This window comes from Pyrus communis, chromosome 3 (assembly GCF_041283825.1).
Source record: "Pyrus communis isolate YQ-2024b chromosome 3, ASM4128382v1, whole genome shotgun sequence".
NCBI lineage: Eukaryota > Viridiplantae > Streptophyta > Magnoliopsida > Rosales > Rosaceae > Pyrus > Pyrus communis.
In genome coordinates, this window is record NC_142567.1 from 124,327 (window position 1) to 145,736 (window position 21,410).

Genomic DNA, 21,410 nt, shown 5'->3' on the forward strand with positions numbered 1-21,410 from the left:
AAGCGAAGATGAAGAAAAGCGAAGGAAACATGTTTATAAACAACTTGCAAAGGCCGAAGGAGTTCAAGAAAAACAATAGCTACAAGGAAAAACAAAGAAAATCATAAAGGCTGGTTAGAAGACTACACTTCAGCAACTTGGACATCCCACGACTACTCGATCACCACACCTTCAGCAGCAGCGACGCTCTTAGCAACGGCATCATCCAGCGTTTCACCCCCGACTGCCCTAGCCTGGGCATCAACTTCTTCAACTACTTCACCAATGAAAACCTCAAAAGTAAAAGCAATCAAGTATTCCGGAGAAATAGAGAAGGTTTCGAAACCTCGAGCCCATCCTTCTCACCTTTCAGTTGTTCATTCTCCTCAAGCAGACCAACACGAACGCGCTACAGCTCATCCATTTCCTTCTTCAGACTTTCGTTGATCTTCAGTACAACTTGTAGTTCCAACATTTGAGGTTCAAGCCTATTGACGATTCTTTTGGAGTGGATCACTTGATTATAAGCAGCAATCAACTCTTCATCCTTTGCATAAGCAACGAGATGAAGCTCAGAAACTGCAAACTCAAGATCTTGAATCTGAGGTATGTAACATGCAATCTCCTTCTTTGCAATTTCATACTTAACTTGGATCGCGTCAAACCTAGTCTTCAAATCAACGATCTCTTGGCGAGTGGTCTCAAGCCGCAGAGAAGTGGGGGCATAAATATTAGACCCTTTCAAAGCAACGAGCTCAGAGTCCAACCTTTTGATCTCCTTGGCCGAGGAATAAACTTCAGCTGCCATAGTCTTCACCACCTCATTGGCAGCCTTGCTATTTATGCATCATAGCAAGCAGAGCATTCCTTCTATATTGGGTCGTATGTTTCACAAAGGAACTTGGGCAAGCAAACTTTTCTAACGCCATCAACAAACTTGGCACAAGCGTCAATATCTTCAAGCAGATCTGGTTTCAAGAGCACACAGATCTCAGCAGCTTCCCCAGAAGCAGGCTTAGTGGATTTCTCACAGCTGCCCACGCAAGCAGTCTCCTTCTTCCCAGCAGGCGAATCTGTCTCAGCAGCAGAGGGAGTGGGCCTTAGAGCCACTTTAGCAGCAGAGTCCACCTTATCCCTCTTCATAATAGTAAGCTTTTCCGAATGAAAGCCAGACTTAGCTCCAACGGATGTCTTGGCACAGACATTGGCACTGGCAGCATGACAAGGCCTCTACACTGAGCAATACTATCAGTAATCGAATTAGCCATTCTCGACATAGTAGGCACCATAGGCTCAAATCTAGCAGCCTCATTTTTCTTCCCGTTGGAAGAATTCATGTCAATCATAGGCCTCTCGACAACAAGTGGACCCTCACGAGCAGCGAATGAAGTCTTCAATTTTTTCTTAACTAGCATCTCTTAAGCAGACGGGGAAGATCTCTTCTTTCCACCTTCATTCACAGTAAACTCCACAATAGCGATCAGACAAGCCAAAGTATCCACCTTGATCCTATTTACCTTCTCTATCGAGAACAACCCATATTTCTCTTCACTTAGAGGACTAAGCAGCTAACATTATTCACGGTACTCAGTAGGGGAACTCAACCCATATTGGCTTTTTCCTCATTTTTTTCTCTCAGACCAGTAGGTAAGAAGCCTGCATGCCCAGCATTCCAGCAGCCCATAAGGCCCTCGACCTCCTCATCTCTCTCAATCGTCGGCCTGGCCCTCGTCAGGTCCAAGAACCCAAAATACATAAACCATGCGGCTCACCTAGCACTGCGCCTCAGCGCCTCAAGCCGCGACCCCAGCCGCACAAGCTACCCTTGGCTCTAGCCAAGCCGAGCAAACCAAGTAGTGGTCCCTACCACAACACCTCATCGGCCCATGCCAAGCCGGCTTCTGGCCCCTGCCAGCCGACATGCCGCACCACCCCGATGGCTGCCCCGCGACAGCACTATCCAAGAAGAAGACAAGGAAAATTAATTTTTTTCTTACCTCGGTTTGGCACGGAGAAGACGAAGAAAGCAACGAAAAACAATCCTTTGCACATGCAAGATGTAGAAGATTGCTAGAGGAGGGGGAACAAATATCCTCTAAACTCTTCCTCTCTTGTAGGGTAAACTAAATCGCTCTCCAAAGTTGATTTAATAACCCACCTAAGGTGGACTTAAATAGGTTTTGAGAGAAATTTATTTCCTTTTCCTAGAAGGATCTAATTTGCTATTAAGGAGAGAATCAACATCAAAATAGGAAACAATCCTACGTTTCCTAAAGCAAGAAGATCTCTACACCTGTTGCCCTTTGCTACGAGTAGCCCAACAGGTGTTGAGGCATTTATGGAGCCAAAAATAATCAAGAGGCGACATGTGAATTTTTGGGCAAAAATGACAAAATTACCCTTGAGGGGCACTGGAATTCCTACGCGCGAGCAGTGGACAAACATCCCACAATCAAGTCAAAAGTGCCCAAATTAGGTAACAAATTCAAAGTTATGTCATCCATCCTCATCCTATATTTTACACAAGGTAATTATTTCACAACCTTCAAAACATTCCATATAAATTGAGTTAATTGGCTAATTAATGGATTTATTCCTAAATAATCCATTAATTACCAATTAAATCACCTATTTCACACAAAAATACCCCAAAGGGCCGGCCACCTTTTCTCAAGAGGGGGACCGGCCATGCACTATATATTCAACCTCATTTCCTCTAAAAACCTAGGTCTTGACTTACTAAACACTCAAAAATTCCCCAAACACTTTTCTCTCAAAATTCTAACTTTGGCATCGAAGGTTCTTTGGCCAAAGCCCCCCTATTCATCGTGGGCGCATGAGGCTCTTGGCCTTGACGAAAGGTGTTATTTGTTTTGTAGGTGCAATTTTGTCCAAGATCAAGGAAGAAGAAATTTGCATCCACAATCTAGATACCAAAATGGTGACGGAAGTAGGATGTTCGACAACGCATAGTCCTTGTTTGATAGGGAGGACTAATTTAGATAAGACTATTGAAAAGGTTTATGTTGTCCCCTGCATTGTCCTTTATTTAAATACTAATTAAAAGATTGCAAGGGGTTTGTACCTAAAAACGTAGGCAAGTTCGGTTTGCTCTTCCTCAATCATACAAAAATAGAATCGCAAACCGGACTAAAGCGGTAGCATATATATAAGGTCACGGTTAAATGAAACCCTCAACGTCTTGTTTGGTAAACGGGGTATTTAATCTACATGGTAGTATCGACTATAACCATTCGGTTAAAGATACCAGTACTCTTTCTAAAAAAATAAAAAGAAGAAAATGAATGAAGGGGTTTCGTTTTAGGCTTATTGAGTCACTGCTCCCACTTGCGCGCCTAGTCATATGCAAACAATCCATCATCCCTACACGATGTATATACTCCTCAACCATTTACCAAGTGCCACAATAGCAACTCATGCTTCGTAGGAATCGCTTGCCCAAATGGAAAGAGTCTTTAACACTATGATCTTTGATAATGAAGATTAACTTGCATAGGACTTTCACCACATTGAAGACATTTTGAAGGAAAAAATGGGTTGTAATTCCTAATGAAGAAAAGGTGTTTTTTAATGTTATCATATTGACTGGACTAGTAAGAATATCTTTTCTTCATTAGTAATCTTTAATTTGGACAAAATATGAAAGTTCTCATTTATTTCTCCTTCAAAATGCCTTCAATGTGGTGAAAGTCCTATGCAAGTTAATCTTCATTATCAAAGATCATAGTGTTTAAGACTCTTTCCATTTGGGCAAGCGATTCCTACGAAGCATGCGTTGCTATTGTGGCACTTGGTAAATGGTTGAGGAGTATATACATCGTGTAGGTTGTTTGCATATGACTAGGCGCGCTAAGTGGGAGCAGTGACTCAATAAGCCTAAAACGAAACCCCTTCTTTCATTTTCTTCTTTTTATTTTTTTAGAAAGAGTACTGGTATCTTTGACCGAATAGTTATAGTCAATACTACCATGTAGATTAAATACCCCGTTTACCAAACAAGACGTTGAGGGTTTCATTTAACCGTGACCTTATATATATGCTACCGCTTTAGTCCGGCTTGCGATTCTATTTTTGTATGATTGAGGAAGAGCAAACCGAACTTGCCTACGTTTTTAGGTACAAACCCCTTGCAATCTTTTAGTTAGTATTTAAATAAAGGACAATGCAGGGGACAACATAAACCTTATGGTTATAATTGAAAGTGAAAATCAAATTACAATATCTACATTAATCTCCACTATTACATTCCTATTATATGTTTTAAATGGTGCCTATTATATGTTGTAAACCATTTAAGATTGATTTATATTGAAATAAATCAAAACAGACAAATGTGCGGAGCTGAGTTTTAAAAAGAGTAACACACAAAACCGACTATATTACTGACATTATAATACAAAGGAGTGGTTTCTGCTCAAGATCAAGGATGCTACATACAACATACTCATAAGTAACGCCATTTAATATATTTATGCGGTACTGTAAATTAATAAAGCTAATTATGATCAAAATAAATGCGGAATTGGAAAATTGTTTACACATATATATACACAATGAGTAAACTGATCAGAGTTAGAATGACTCCCCACGTAAAGCTCTGAGCACCCTGGACTGAGGAGCATCAGGGTCCCCACGGATGGCATTCTCCTTCCATATCCTTGCAGCTCTACGGAGTGCCTCCTCAGCCGTGTCCAACTGCTCGGGCCTCCATCCAACGACATCTCTACCTGCACCAGACTCCGACACAGAGTCTGCCGTGCCGTCTGTTGCACGCGTAATGGGCTTTCGGATGTCTGCATACTCAACCTCTGACAGTGATGAGGCCTTGTGATGCTTGTAGTACTCTCTATCATCCTCTTCACGCTCCTCCTTCCGGTCTCTATCTCTATCTCTCATCGACTGCTCCTTTTCCTGCATGTCCCTTTCATTTGATGAGTCAATTGACAATGGTGTGCCGTCCAGCCCCACACAGCTCACCTTTTCCAACAAACTAGTAGCAGCACTTCCGTGGCTACTTATATGTCTCTTCTGTGTATAATTGGTTGGGTGGTCCGAGGGCTGCAGGTTCACTCCTGTGTTCTCTAGCCTTGGGGAACTCGCGTTTGGATACGAGGGTTTATTAGGAGGTGCAAGAGGTTCTGTTCCTTTTCCTCTGCCGCTGGCGCCGCGCTGCTCATCAGCAGCTGGTTTCTCCTGTGCAACATCTTCTGTACCCTAAACATATATATGTGTGTGTATGTTGGGATTTTAGAAATAAATTAATGCACTGCTTGAGAGCAAAATTAATTATATATAATTGGAGTTTAAAAATAGACATGCCTCTGAATTATATGAATTAATTTACTTGATAAAGCTACAAATTAACTAATGTCCATATATAGCAAGGTTAACAAATCTTACTTGAGGCTCTGCGGTGGTGAGACAAGGGTCAGATTCATAGTCCCCACCAGCGTGAATGGCTGGGTCAGCAGTGCCGGTGCGACTAGCGGTGGCAGAATCAAGTCCTCGTGGTAGTACTACTCGAGCTGCGGCTAGTTGATGAGGACCATGGCCCCAAATCGACCTGCTTTTTGCTACAGAAGCTGCACCCAACGATAGTCTTGAATAATAATATTGCATTTTGAACATCGATCGCTATTCAGTATTCACTAGCTAAAGCCTCGCAAGTATCAATTGTTATTCAAGTTGTAAGCTTTTCTTGAAACTGAATTGATGGAGTGACTAAGTTGGATCCGGAAAGTCCTGGTAGCTGCTGCAATTCATTCATATGGAATGGAAGCAGCTAGAATAGAATAGAATAGAATAGAATAGAATAGAGATCCATTGGTTGCGTCAAGTGGGGTTAGGAGTGTAATGTACATGTACTGACGTGGCAACAGTTTAGAATGCTTGGTGTACTTTGCGTGTCACCTTCTAGGCAAGAGGAATCCAGAAGCATCGGTTGGACTTGCATTTTTTATTTGGATTTTTATCATAAATGTTACCCGAAATTGACTTTCATTATTAAAATGATTTCTAAAATTAAAAATCAATCAATGTAGTTCTTGAAAATAGATGTCGCAAATTAATATGATTATTCCGTCATAATTCTGTTAAAAAATTCATTAAGGGCTGATGTGACACATAAATGGGCTCCATAAGATTTATAGGTTTTTATCACAAATGGTTTCTGAAATTGACCCACACCATCAAGATAGTCCTTGAAACTGACTCACACCATCAAGATAGTTCCTGAAACTGACTCGCACCATCAATATGGTCAAAAATCAATGAATATTGTTCTTGAAAAGAGATGTTGCAAATCAATATGATCATTCCGCCACTATTCTATAAAAAAATTTGTTATGTCCTGATGTGGATTTAATAATTAATTAAAAAAGTTGTCTAAGTACCTTTTTGCACAATGGATATTTTTCTTATAATAGGGCTTACTCCAAAGAGAGATCTCTTCCATAAATTTTCAAAGGCATAAAGCTTAACCAAGGCCTAAGGGGGGTTTGGAATATTTTTCAACCAACAATAGACGCATCTCGGTTATAACCTCATTATCTCAAAGCAGACCTCGGGAAGCTCCGAATAAGCTCTCCAAGATTAAAGTTGTGAGGATGTTAATCGCTTAAATATTAACGGTGATGTCCCAGAAGTTGTTGCCAATGGGGCAAACAGTCACCAAAGGTGATCTTAATCTAAGTTCAATTCGGTGAAGGGTGTCGAAGTGTGTAAAGATGAGTGTATTGAATTTTTTTTTTTTTTTTAGAGAATAGAGAGCGAATGAGGTAGAGAAATATAGACTGGGATCGGAGGTGATTGCAGGGCTGGGGTTTTTGGGTTGACAATTTTTTTTATTAACTATTAAATTATTAAACCTATTTGTAATTTTTTTTAATTAAATTAAATTTGTGTGACCCATTTATGTGTCGCATTAGCACATTACAGAATTTTTGACAGCATTGTGATGAAATGACTACATTGATTTGAGACACTTACTTGTGTGACTACATTGGTCAATTTTCAATTTCAGGGACCATTTTGATGTCGCAAGTCAATTCTAGGGACCATTTGTGAGGAAAAAAAGACTTATGAAGCCCATTTATGTGCCACATCAGCACTTAACAGAATTTTTAACAGAATTGTAACGGAATAACCACATTAATTTATGACACCTATTTCAGGGACTACATTGATTGATTTTCAATTTCAAGGAATATCTTGATGGTGAAGGTCAATTTCAAAGACCATTTGCAATAAAAACCTTTTTTTTATTTTTTATTTTTTTTATTTTTTTACAAAGGAATGAAATTACAAAAAACTTCTATAGATCTCTAATCGGTACATATCAAAATTAATCGTAGGCATAACTTGGAAAAATTACAAAATCAAACACATACATCTCATAGTTATGGCCTAAATTAGTTGAGTCATCTGCTGCCATATTGGTTTTTATGTAAATATGATGAAACATATAATAGATTTTGTCTTGTAAGATGTCATATGTCTTGTATAAGATACTAAATTTGCTGTGAAATTTGTAATTGTTTTTGCATGATTTACATTAAGATTTTTGAGTCTCCTTCCACAACATCATGTTTCAGTTGAAGTCGAACTGCCTAAAACTAAATGAGAGCTTATTTTAACACCAATGCTTCTACCTGTAAAACATTTGAAAATTCAATGAAAAATGATGTTTTTTACATTATTAATCATCGTGTTTAAACTATCTAATTGTCTTAGTAATTCGCCATCAATAGAATATTTAGAAATGTAATTTGATGCAACTTTGGTGCAAAAGGTTTCCTGAATTTGGTGTTGGCTTCTTATGATTAATAATTGTAATTTCACTTAAGATGAACACCACGTTTTAAGGGTTGCATGGTTTTTCAAAAGGTTTTCAAAAAACTTAATGAGTATTTCATGTTCATATATGATCCGAACGGCCAGACGAGTTGTATATTAGATACACATTCTATGTTAAAGGTTCCAAGTAGGATACATATTAGGAAAACCTAACCGTCAAAATATGAATGAGTTATTCATAAGTAACTGAAAGAACTACGTAGAGTGTTAAGGTGACGGCGGAATCCTAGTGTCTCTTCAAATTGATTTCTTTAAAATGTTTTCTAGTTGATTTATTTAATTGTTTTTATTTTAAATTCAGTTTTAATATTTTAGTTCATAAAATCAACTTTTTTCAAACTTTGTTTTCAAATAATTATTAAGATTTACATTTTACATAAATAATTCATTCAATCCCTGTGAAAAATGATCTTGCTTGAGCTGCTATACTACAATAACTTGTATTCTTACAAGTATTTTTAAGTGTTTTTATTCCTATTTGTGCAGGTGGTAAAAATCCTATCATTCATACCAATGTTAAAAAATTGAAAATGAGAAAGGAAGAAAAACTGATTACAAATTATGATAACTTATTTCAAGACAACTACATAATAAAAGGACTACATCTCTATAAGATTTAATCTTTCCTACTGAGTTGCAATTATATATAAAGCCTGAACATGAAACAAACAGGATAATAATCTTGAATCTAGAAAAAATGAAATGAATCCTAATCCTTACCTGACTGAAAAAAAAGGAAAAAAAAAAAAAAAAAAACCAAATTGCTCTAGGCTTGGGTGACTTTCCAACAGCCCCCACCACTAAACCTGATTGATTCTATACATCTTTGCTGTGTCGACCGAGTTTGAGGCAAATCTGAGCAAGGAGACCAAATATAGAAGCTAGAAAGCACATGATGGAGGACAATATAAGCACTGCCCAGTCCCCAAGGGTTTTTTTGGGAGAGTGGGTCCTGTCTGATAGGAGCAACGCCATATATACTGCTTCACTCAGGGCGTAGGCTGAAACCGGGTCTGATTCTTCCGCCAGAAATCCATACTCGCTAAGGCACGTCACGATGTCGTATACTCCACTCGTCTCCGATACACCGAGGCACTCACATATTTTCAGCCGCCCTTCAATCCTCTCCTCAGTTGTTAACATGTCACCATGTGTCAAGATCAAAATGGTGCTCTCATCATCTGTATGCATATATACATATATAATATATATGCAGCAACTCATTAAATTTCAAGGAAACAAGATTTACATACATATAAGACGATAGAAAACTAACTTACTGTAAATATTGGTGAAAGCATTATTGACAGAGCAGAAAAGCTGTTTTGTGGCGTCCATTGGCTTAGAATCACCAGCTTGAAAGGCCTTGTAGATTTCTGCCATGTTAGCCACCACCATTGCACAATTGACTTTCCTCCTCGCAAACTTTGAAATCACATCCATATCAGGAAGATTCATCAACACAGATTCTTCGACGTCATCGCCCGGTCTCAAGCACATTTGGTTATGGTGAATCCCATCACTCATCCAACTTGACAATTCTTCAAGGCCCTCGCCTATTCGGTTGTAGTCAAATCCCCTCGAGTCATACACACAGAAGCCACTTCGCAAAGACCTCAGCACATTGTGCTCTTTCAGAATCATACTAGTACTCTTCGGATTATTTGAAAAACTTCCTACAATTTTAATTAATATTATAAAAATTAATGATTCATTATTATGTGTCTGTGCAATGTGCATATATAAGAAGTGATGGAGTTAAATAAAAAGGTAGCATACCAGGTGGTGGTGATGTTTGAGCAAAGGGTACGAGTCCAGAGCGACCCAAAACGGAGTACATGAGTGTTGAAGTTTATGGATGGAGTGTTTAATTTCTGGGTTTAGTTTTGAAGTATGAAGAAGAAGAAAGAAAACTGAAACTCACTGGAAAAGAAAAAGGGAGACTTGCTGTTTGTTCTCTTTCCTTCTTTATGGAAAGTTGCGGCTGCTCTGTTTCTTTCCAGAGCATAAAACCAACATTCCCTTTACATTCTTTTAAATACTAAATCCAATCTTAGCCGTACATAGTAGGTCATCAATATGATGATGACACATGGCTATTACAAGGACATATGAGACCTTCAAAAATAAATGGATCCAGAACCTAAACTTGTCATATAAGACAATACAAAGACAATTAAGGAAATCTGAAAACAACTTAACTATCAACATTCCCTCTTAAGTTGTTAACTGATTTCACACTAAGGAGATCTCTGAGAAAACAAAAACGAGCTTTAGGAAGAGCCTTAGTGAAAATATCAGCAAGCTGGTCTTCACTCTTGCAGTACATGATGTCAATCACATTTTGCTGCAGAGCTTCTCTGATAAAATGGTACCTTCTATTTATGTGTTTCGATTTTTGATGGAAGACTGGATTTTTAGTCATGGCTATAGCTGATGTGTTGTCACACATAAGTGGAGTAGCTTCTGCCTGCATTTCTCCAAAATCTTCTAACACAAATCTTAGCCAAATGGCTTGAGTTGTTGCTTCAGCTGCACTGACGTATTCGGCTTCTGCAGTTGAGAGAGCAACACTGTGTTGCTTCACAGAGGCCCAAGAAAACACACCACTTCCAAATGTGAATGCATATCCGGAAGTGCTCTTCATGTCATCCTCACACCCACTCCAATCACTATCACAATATCCTATAAGTGCAGCTTTCTTTCCCTTCTCAAACTCAATTCCAAAATCAATGGTCCCTTGTATATATCTTAGGACCCTTTTGGCAGTTCCAAGATGTTTCTTGGAGGGAGAGTGCATAAATCTTGCCAACAGTGATGCAGCAAACATAATGTCAGGCCTAGTGGCAGTTAGATATAGCAAGCTGCCCACAATCTGCCTGTAAACTCCTTCATCAGTGGATTCACTTCCATCATTCCTGCAAAGTTTTTCATTTGTAGCCAGTGGTGTGCTCACTGGTTTACAGTTCAGCAAACCAAACTTGTCTAGCAGAGTTAGAGCATATTTCTTTTGCCCAATGAAGATCCCTTTTTCACTTTGCAGAATCCCCATGCCAAGAAAATGGTGCAGCAGTCCCAAGTCTGTCATTTCATACCTGTTCATCATGTCAAACTTGAATTCTGACATCAATTCTTCACTGCTGCCTGTGTAAACTATATCATCCACATAGATTGAGATGATTATAGTTTCAGTACCATTTCTTACCTTAACATAAAGTGTAGGTTCACTGGGGCTCCTCTCAAATCCACATAAGATGAGATATGCATCAATTTCTTCGTACCAGGCCCTTGGTGCTTGTTTTAGGCCATATAATGCCTTCCTTAACTTATAAACCTTTTCTTCTGCATTCTGAATTACAAACCCTTCAGGTTGGTCTACATAGACCTCTTCATGTAGAGTTCCATTTAAGAAGGCAGATTTGACATCAAGTTGGAACAATCTCCAACCTTTCTGGGCTGCAAGAGCTATTAGTGTCCTAATAGTATCCATCCTTGCTACCGGAGCGAAGGTCTCATTGAAATCCACTCCGGGCTTTTGAGAATATCCTTTTGCAACTAGTCTTGCCTTGTGTTTTTGTATAGAACCATCAAGATTGAGTTTGATTTTATATACCCATTTAACTCCAATGACCGGCTTGGATGTAGATCTGTCCACCAACTCCCAAGTTTCATTCTTTTCTATCATGGAGATCTCATTATCCATAGCTGCCTGCCATGCTTTATCTTTTGCAGCTTCTTGATAATTTTCTGGTTCTATGATACACATGTTGCACCTTGCATAGATATCAGTTAAGCTTCTTAGCCTAACCGGTGTAGAGGTAGGAGTTGCTGAATTCTGGACCCTTACGCTTGAATCTTGTGTTCCAGTAGTGTCTTCACTTTGTACTTGATCAGAAGCAGGTGCTGATTCCACTTGCTCAGTGATTCTATCATTGATCTCAACATTCAGTGGAACTGAAATAGGCATTTCCCTTTGTGTTTCCCAATTCCAAGCTAAGTTCTCATCAAAAATGACACTCCTAGACAATATTACTTTCTTGGAATGCAGGTCATACACTCTATACCCCTTCTCACATTTTCCATACCCAATGAAGATTCCCTTCGTTGCAGATTCCTCCAATTTGTGCCTCAGTTGACTAGGCACGTGATAGTAGCATATAGAACCAAAGACCCTGAAGTGCTTGACTCCTGGCTTCCTGCCACTAAAGGCTTCAAAAGGTGTTACTTCATGAAGTGATCTGGTAGGACATCGATTAAGAATGTAGACTGCAGTTGTTACTGCTTCACCCCAGAAATTATATGGTAAATGCTTCTCATGTATCATAGCCTTTGCCATCTCAACAATTGTCCTATTCTTCCTCTCAGCCACTCCATTTTGCTGAGGGGAATAGGCAATTGTGAGTTGTCTTTCCAAACCAACATCTTCACAAAATTTCAAAAACTCAGTGGAGGTGTATTCTCCCCCTCTATCACTCCTCAACTTCTTGATTTTGAATCCACTTTGTAGTTCTACCATGGCCTTAAACTTCTTGAAGATATTGAAAACTTCAGATTTCAGATTCATCAGGTATACCCAGCACATCCTGGTGTAATCATCAATAAAGGTTAGGAAGTATTTGTTACCTCCTATAGTAGAGACTTGCATTGGTCCACATACATCAGTATGGATCAATTCTAGAGGTACAGTGGCTCTCCATGCTTTCTCCTTGTCAAATACCTCTCTGTGAGCTTTACCCATAGCACACCCTTCACAAACTTTGGATGTATCTTTTATCTCAGGTAGCCCATAAACCATTTCCTTTTGTTGTAGAGATTTTAGACTTTGGAAATTCAGATGCCCAAATCTCCTATGCCAGTTCCAAGTGGTCTCTTCAACAGTTGCTCTTCTAGCTACTTCATTTCCATATTCAAGTGTCATAGGGAAACACCTATTGCTGGTCATTTGCACCCTTGCCAAGAGGTTCTCAAAGGTTTTGTCATCAAAGATATCCACTAGATAATCCCCAAATACCAAGAAGTACCCATGTTCAACCATTTGGCCTACACTCAAGAGGTTTTCATCTAGTCCTGGCACTAGCATGACCTCCTTTATGAATCTTTTTCCGTGTTTGGTGTCAATAACCAATGTTCCCTTTCCAACAGCTTGAACTAAGTCACCAGTACCCATCTTAACTTTGGCTGTCACATTCCTGTTCACTTCAATCAAGAGGGATTCATGGCCAGTCATATGATTGCTACATGCACTATCCACATACCATACACTAGAATTTTTCACCACAGAGGCTGAGTGACAAGCATAAAACATAGTTCCCTCTTCCTCTACTTCATTTGCATAATTTGTTGCAGGTACAATTTTGCTTCTGCAATCCTTTGCCAAGTGACCAAATCTGTCACATTTATGGCACTTGGGTTTTCCCTTAAACCAGCAGGTTCCATAATGTAGTTTGTTGCAGTGAACACAAGAAATCTTTGTTCCTTCACCTTGATTCTCCTTCTTTGGGACATTTGCAGATTTTACATCCATTTTCTTGCCTTTGTTCTTCCAATTGTTCTTGAATTTTGAGCTACCCCCATATGAGGAACTTGGTCCTTCTCTGGGATTGATACTCAAGGATGAAAAAGCCTTCTCTGAACCATAGTCAGCATGCCTTTGTAGTCTTTGCTCATGTGACTTCAAGGAACCCACAACTTCTTGCACACTAATTGTATCTGTGTCTTTGGTTTCCTCTATAAGTTCTGCAATCGAATCATAGCTCCTAGGTAGACTAATCAAAAGCTTTTGTACAATTCTTTGATCAAAAATTTCTTCCCCATATGACCTCATTTGATTCACAAGCTCAAACAGTTTAGATACATACCCAGATAAAGAATCATCATCCTTCATTCTAAGATGTTCAAATTCCCTCCTAAGCCCTTGCAATTTCACAGATCTTACTTTCTTATCACCAACAAATTCTGATTTTAGAATATCCCAAGCAGCTTTGGAGGTTACCTGTTGAGCTATGCGAGGAAAGATATCATCTGAGACTGCATTTTGAATCAGTCCTAGTGCTTTTGCATCTTTGGTGACGTTGTCCTTCAGTGCTAGTTTTTCAGCTGCTGTAAGCTCTTTCTCATCCTCCTCATCTTTCTTAGGTTCTTCATACCCTTTTTCAACTAGTCTCCAGAGATCCTGCGAGATGAAGATCGTACGCAGCTTGATCATCCAGAAATCATAGTTACTTCCATTGAAAATGGGAGCTCGTAGCTCACCACCTCCGGCTCCGGCCATCTGAGACTAAACCGACAGAGATTGGGGTATTTCGTTGATTTCCCCTTTTTTTTTTTTTTTTTTTTTTAGCTTCGCGATTTCACAACGCCCAGATTTAAATTCAAACCTGTGCTCTTGATACCATGTTGAAGTTTATGGATGGAGTGTTTAATTTCTGGGTTTAGTTTTGAAGTATGAAGAAGAAGAAAGAAAACTGAAACTCACTGGAAAAGAAAAAGGGAGACTTGCTGTTTGTTCTCTTTCCTTCTTTATGGAAAGTTGCGGCTGCTCTGTTTCTTTCCAGAGCATAAAACCAACATTCCCTTTACATTCTTTTAAATACTAAATCCAATCTTAGCCGTACATAGTAGGTCATCAATATGATGATGACACATGGCTATTACAAGGACATATGAGACCTTCAAAAATAAATGGATCCAGAACCTAAACTTGTCATATAAGACAATACAAAGACAATTAAGGAAATCTGAAAACAACTTAACTATCAACAATGAGGTTGACAAGAGAGCTTTTACCAGAAGCAGAGAAGCCAACCAAGAGAATTGTGGCCACCGGCGGAATGTCCATGTTTTCCTTAGCGAGACCTCCTGTTGGCATCCAGAAGTCACCCGAGCGATACATGAGCAGCTTGTGCCGAAGTTCATTCACCCCTTCCTGATGGGTTGATACCAAAGCCAGTCTCTCCAACTCTCTCACCACTCGCATCCTTGCTGCCGCTGTAAAATGACTAGATGCCCTGCCACCGCCAGGGAATATGAGGCGCTCATGATCAAGCTTCATCTGCATCTTCTTTACATGATCAAACTCTGCAGCCCATCTCCACCAATAATAGTTGTTATTATCACTATCATTATCATTAGGAGCTATTGATCTTGAAGAATTAGAATAGTCATCAGGATGATCTGTTGTTGATTCATCACTGGAAAATAGTAGCTGGTCCTTCATCGTATATCTATCTATCGATCGATCGATCTTCCTTAATTAATTTGCTCTCTAGATAAGTAGCTAGGAATTGGAGGCCTCAAACTAATCAAAGATGAAGGGAGAGCGTGAACAGTAGGACATTGTATGTTTCGTGTGTTTGCATGGTCCACGTTTAACGAAAGGCAAGACAGTCTCCAAAATGGAGAAAAGTGACCCGCCACGAATGAAGGAGGTCCACATGGCTCACGGGAACAACGTCCGTTACCTTATGGCTGCTTCCTAGCACTTTCCTCCACTTGATGGTGATGATAAGCACATTCACCAGTACAACACTAGAGACATAACGTACGAAGCAGATATTCCAGATCAAGGACGGATTATCAGTTTTTGACATTTTTATCCACTTATTTTTAGAGGAAGTTGATGTTTGATAATTAACTTCTTATAAGTACATACAAATTCTCTTAATTCTCTGATACTCTCAAAAATTACCATCCCCCTCTGAATTTCATAGTAATGTTCACAACAACCGGTAGCCACACACGACACATGCGATGAATGGTGAAGGGTAGTCTCGCCTTACGCCAACGTGCATGGTCACGTGTTGCATCTTATTTGTTTTATTTTGCGGTGCAAATACCTGGTGAGATTTTATTTTATACAACTTTTTAGATGTTTTTGTTTGCACCCAAATTCATATATGGCCTTTGGGCTTAGATTAAAGTTGAACTGTTTGGGTTATTTCGGGCCTTTTGATTCCAAGTCCAGATTATAATAGTCTGGGCAAATTGATTTGTGGCCATTCATAGGATTTCGTCTAAGGGCACGTTTACTAATCCGTAATCAATTGAGATGAATTGGATTGAAGAGGAATTGGAATGAGGTGGAATCAGAATTAGATTCATGTTGAAGTTGTTTACCAAAACTATCTGAAATCGGAGTAAGAATAACATTGATGTATATAAACTGTTTACTAATTCACATGAATCGGAATGATAACTAATGTGATTACTAAAGTACCCCTACTTTAACTAATTTATTTTATATGCTAATTATTTTTAGTAAAACTTTTATTCTTTTACTTTTTTTTTAATTTTTTACTAGAGAGAATAATTTTTTATCTTTTATAAAACTTTTAAATTTTCCTAATTGCATAGAGTACTTCAGATTTGATATGAAAGAATCATTTTTTATTTGCTTCGAACTCTTAATCACCCTAAATCCTAATAGAAATACCTACATAAAGTAAACTAAAATAAATTTTTACTTCCTTCTCTCTCTTCCCCCTTTCTTTCCCCATTCTTTGTCTACAACCCCTTTCTTTTCCCAATACGCAATATCCACACCCCACCATCCAATCTCAGGAGGAACCACGAAGCCACAACCATCAACCAAAAAAAAAAAAAAAAAATCCAATTTTCAAGGTGAAAGTGATAAAAGTTCTTTCCTTCTCTTCTGTTTGGGTCTACAAATCGCAATTTCCTTGAGGATTTAAGCGTTCGTTGTTCCAGATCATGTTCGTCGTTGTGCCATTGTTCCAAATCACAGGCGTTCGTCGTTCAGTGCTACTGCATCGTTTCAGATTGCGAAGGTAGGGTGGTATGTGCTATGAGAGAAACAAATATAGAGGGGAGTGATTGATGAAGGTAGGAGTTGTTTTAGGAATATACATGGGTATTTTGGGTAGAAAAGTTTGATTTGTGATGGAGCTCTCTACCCGGAATTCAATTACCACGTCCATAGAGGGAATCCAAATTCGGGGAAATCCAGAATTGAACTCCTGAAATTGGATGGACCCCACATAAAATATGATTCCCCAGTTGCTAGTAAACGGCAGAATGCTTGGGGAGGAATTCAATTATGTTTCTCTCCATTCCACTCCCAATTGGTAAACACGTCATAAGAGTTTAGTTTGGAAATGTAGTCTTCGTGAAAGTGGTTCACCAAGAATCAAACCTTATTCTCGCTGAGAGTTTCGTTTGGGAACAAAATTTAAGTCGTAGGCAAAGTACGATCATCCAAGTAAAAGGCCTCACATCAATCTATCAATCAAATTTCTCTCGCAGGTTATGTGTTTTATCAAACATTTTTGCCTCGTTTGTGGCATTATTGATGTCTAACCAAAAGTCGGCGACGTTTACTAATAAGGTGAAGGAAGCTAAATGGTTGTACTTACTGGAATTTACAACTGAAGGTCAACGAAAAATCCCTACGAAAGAAATTCCACTGCAGTGCTTTGCTCAGGAGATTTTATCATAAAACTAATTGGCAATATGGAAAGCATTTCAATCTCTTATAAGCCTTTGCAAGGTTTACTCTTTTACCAATGTGAGACTCTTTTACCTGCACATTCCCATAAGTTAGTCTTCTAGCTTCTTCATGTGTGGATTGCTCAATGACCTTGACATTCAAGTATCTCTATATGATTAATCTGAAATACTATTTGTCGAAACTTGATGTTTGAGAAAATTATGATCGAGACCGAGCCTTGTGTCCAGGACCCAAACTATAGAAGCGACCAGCAAGGCCTTGATTTCAAGGCTGGAAAATCCAGACCGAGAGATTCCTTTCTTGGCAGTAATTGTTTGAATAACAAGTTTTGGTTTCACACACTTAAGGTATTTCGAACACGTATTGTGTTGCGAGTTATATATTTATACATTAGTTAAAGGGTAAATAGTAGTTTGTTGTCCCACATTGATGAAGTGCATATATAATACCAATTGTAACTCCTGTATATACTCCACTTTAGATATTAATGAATATACAAGAAATTATCAAATATTATTATATATAATTTTGGTATTTTAGCCAAGCAGTTCGCTCTTGGTGACCTGTGTGCTTAAATTTTGTGCCTACTTTTCTCAGTATCATGAAGGAAAAAAAAAATGAACAGTGTCGTGTTATAGTACTGAGAATAGTATCGTGAACAATGCAGTGCCGGAACAATGATTCTGCTACGGTGTTCTGGTAAATTGCCTTAATTCCGCTGTGTATCTTTTGTGCCTTTATTGTTCATGTTTTAGCTAAATGGCTTCATATACTCATTGTGTTGTTATGCATCTTGGTGGAACAAATATATGGATAATTGATATTGGGGTCACTGATCATGTGACTGGTGACCCTATAGTGTTTGATAAGTTACGTTACTATGTTCGTGATCCGTATATTACTAGTGCAAATCTAGCATCTTCCCCTATGAAGGGCGAAGGCTTTATCTTTCTCACTACGTCCTTATCACTGGTCTATGCTTTACTTGTTCCTAATATTAAGTGCAATCTTTTGTCGGTAGGAAAACTACTTGATACGTTATATATGGCTACTTCTACCCCATGTATTGTTATTTTCAAGACATTCAAACTTAGAAGATAATTGGTTGTGGTAAAAGAATTAGGGGTTTGTACATCTTGACTATGGAGGATACTGTTGCTTTAGGTTCAAAGAATCATCAAGTTCTAAGTGCTAAAGTGGATGACAAACATCAAATTTGGTTGTGGCATCGACGTTTGGGACATCCATCATTCAGTTGTATGAACCATCTATTTCCTTCTTTGTTTCACACTCGTAGTGATTCAGCGTTCAAGTGTGAAACATATGTCATTGATAAGAGTCATCGTGCTTCCTTTCCCGTGAGTGATTCTAAAGCTACTTTGCCATTTGATTGGATACATTTTGATGTGTGGGGTCTGTCCAAGGTTACTTTTAATGGATTTCGTTAGTTTATTACTTTTATTGATGACTGTACTTGATTAACTTGGTGTTCTTGATGAAGAATAAGAGTGATGCCTCTTTACTTCTTCAAAAATTTTATGCAATGGTATCTACTCAGTTTCAGACCAAAGTTAAGGTCTTCAGGTCTGATAACAAAGGAGAATATGTGAATCACACTTTAGCATGTTTTTTTTCATGATCATGGTATTATTCACCAGATGACTACTCCGTTTACACCCCAATAAAATGGTGTGTCCGAACAAAAGAATCGTCAAATAATGGAGGTTCCACACTCCTTGATGTTGGATAAATATGTTTCTAATCATTTGTGGGGTCATGCTGTTTTGGCTGCTGTGTACTTGATAGATCGTGTCCCAAGTAGGGTTCTTGATATTCAGACATCGTTTGATGTGGTACAAAAACATATTTCTTCTATTTATGTATTCAAACTTCCTTCGAATGTGTTTGGATGTGTAGCGTATGTGCATGTCTACTCTCATCAGCGAAGTAAACTTGATGCATGTGCTCTTCTATGTGTATTTATTTAATATGCTAACAATCAGAAAGGCTATAAGTGTTATCATCCTCCGACTCAGAAAACTTATATCACCATGGATGTCACATTCCATGAGGAATTCTGTATTTTGTGCAGCCCTCTTCCAACTCCCTACTTTAAGGGGAGAAGGGGAATGAAGTGCAAATTCGAATAAATGGTATGGATGATGTGTTACATGCAAAGTTGGAGACGGAACCTGTTATGTTGCGTGATACTAACCAGTCGGTTATAGATGACGATCGATCAACTATCATTCCTGAGACTACCCGTCGAATGTGCCCAACGAGTTGCATGTTGTTGGTATGTCTGATAAATTTCCTTTTGATGACTAATTGCATGCTGCTGGTATGACTAATGAGTTGCATGTTGATGGTTTGTCTAGTGATGATTCTTCTAATGGTTTGGTACAAGATGGTGACACACATGAGGTAAATTATGACAATTATTCTACATATCAGTACAATATAAGCCTGATATGCATGCCAAAGCCAAGTATCCTATCAACATCTATGCGTATAGTCATCGTTTGTCCAAACCATATGCATCTTATATATGTTAACTATTTAGTGTATTAGTTCCAGCAAAATTGTAGGATGCTTTGTCTGACCCTAAGTGGGCTAATGTCATAATGTTAAGATGGAAGCTTTGGAAAATAATTCCACTTGAGATTTGGTTCTGTTGCCAAACAGGAAGAAAGCTGTTGGATGTAGATGGGTGTCAACTATTAAGCATAACGCATGGTTCTATTGACTAGTACAAAGCCATATTAGTTGCTAAGGGTTATACTCAAACATATGGTGTGGACTATCAAGAGACTTTTGCTCATGTTGCCAAACTGAACATTGTCCATGTTCTTCTGTCCGTAGTTGCAAACCAGGATTGGCCCCTATTGCAATTTGATGTTAAGAATGCTTTCCTTCGTGGTGATCTTAAGGAGGAAGTTTATATGGATCTCCCACCTAGTATCGGTATATCTCCTAGAAAAGATGTTGTGTGCAAATTGCAAAAGGCTTTGTATGGTTTGAAACAATCTCCTAGAGTGTGGTTCGGGAAGTTCACAAGTTCAATGAAGAAGTTTGGGTATTTTCAAAGTCATTCAGATCATACTTTGTTTCTAGAGCGACAAAATGGTAAGCTAACTGCATTGATTATTTATGTTGATGACATGATAGTGATTGGTGATGATCAGGAAGAGGTACAACGCCTTCAAAAGTACCTAGCTATTGAATTTGAGATGAAAAGAATTAGGTGAATTGAAGTAGTTTCTTGGAATCGAGGTTACACGATCCAAGCATGATATTTTTTTGTCTCAATGGAATTATGTTCTTGATTTATTAGCTGAAATAGGTATGTTGGATTGCAAACCTGTTGATACTCTGATTGAGCAAAATCATCGTCTGGGCTTATTTCTGGATCATGTTCCTACTCATAAGGAATGGTATCAGAAGCTTGTGGGGAGATTAATTTATTTGTCTCACACTAGCCCTGACATTGCTTAGGCAATTCGTGTGGTAAGTCAGTTTCTGCACTCACCTAGTGAAGCTCATATGGATACAGTAACTTGTATTCTGAGATACTTGAAGATGGCTCCTGGTAGAGGCTTGGTTTTCTCCAAAATGGTCATTTGAATGTAGAAAGGTATACATATGCATATTAGGCAAGTTCTATCACTAACCGGTGATCTACATTTGGATACTTACTTTGTGGGTTGTAATCTAGTTACTTGGAGAAGCAAGAATCAAAAAGTGGTGGCTAGGTCAAGTGTTGAAGCTGAGTTTCATGATATGTCTCATGGTGTATGTGAGTTGTTATGGTTGAAAATATTGTTGAGATATCTTGGATTTAAACTCAAGGGTGTTATGAAACTCTATTATGATAACAAGGCTACTATTGAGATTGCTCATAATCCAATGCAACATAATCGAACAAAACATGTGGAGATTGATCGACATTTCATCAAGGAAAATTGGATGCTGGAATTATTAATTTTCCTTCTGTGGGATTTCAAGATCAACTTGATGATGCTTACTAAGGCTGTGTAGAATGATGAAGGTTCTGATTGCATTTCCATTCACCTCTAACCAAATATAACCA

General features: G+C 38.5%; 2 protein-coding genes across 2 annotated transcripts; both read right to left on the bottom strand.

The window, feature by feature from the left end:
• Window positions 1–4,346: 4,346 nt before the first annotated feature.
• LOC137714687 (uncharacterized) lies at window positions 4,347–5,769 on the bottom strand. The gene is made up of 2 exons (XM_068453833.2): window positions 5,401–5,769; window positions 4,347–5,214 (listed from the first exon to the last, which is right to left on the bottom strand). Exons 1-2 carry the CDS (start codon window positions 5,626–5,628, stop codon window positions 4,573–4,575), a joined length of 870 nt encoding a protein of 289 aa, XP_068309934.2. The 5' UTR covers window positions 5,629–5,769; the 3' UTR covers window positions 4,347–4,572.
• Window positions 5,770–8,403: 2,634 nt separating this feature from the next.
• On the bottom strand, window positions 8,404–15,309 carry LOC137714163 (uncharacterized). Its single transcript, XM_068453441.2, has 4 exons — window positions 14,616–15,309; window positions 9,634–9,692; window positions 9,135–9,530; window positions 8,404–9,035 (listed from the first exon to the last, which is right to left on the bottom strand). Exons 1-4 carry the CDS (start codon window positions 15,068–15,070, stop codon window positions 8,671–8,673), a joined length of 1,275 nt encoding a protein of 424 aa, XP_068309542.2. The 5' UTR covers window positions 15,071–15,309; the 3' UTR covers window positions 8,404–8,670.
• Between the last annotated feature and the right edge of the window lie 6,101 nt (window positions 15,310–21,410).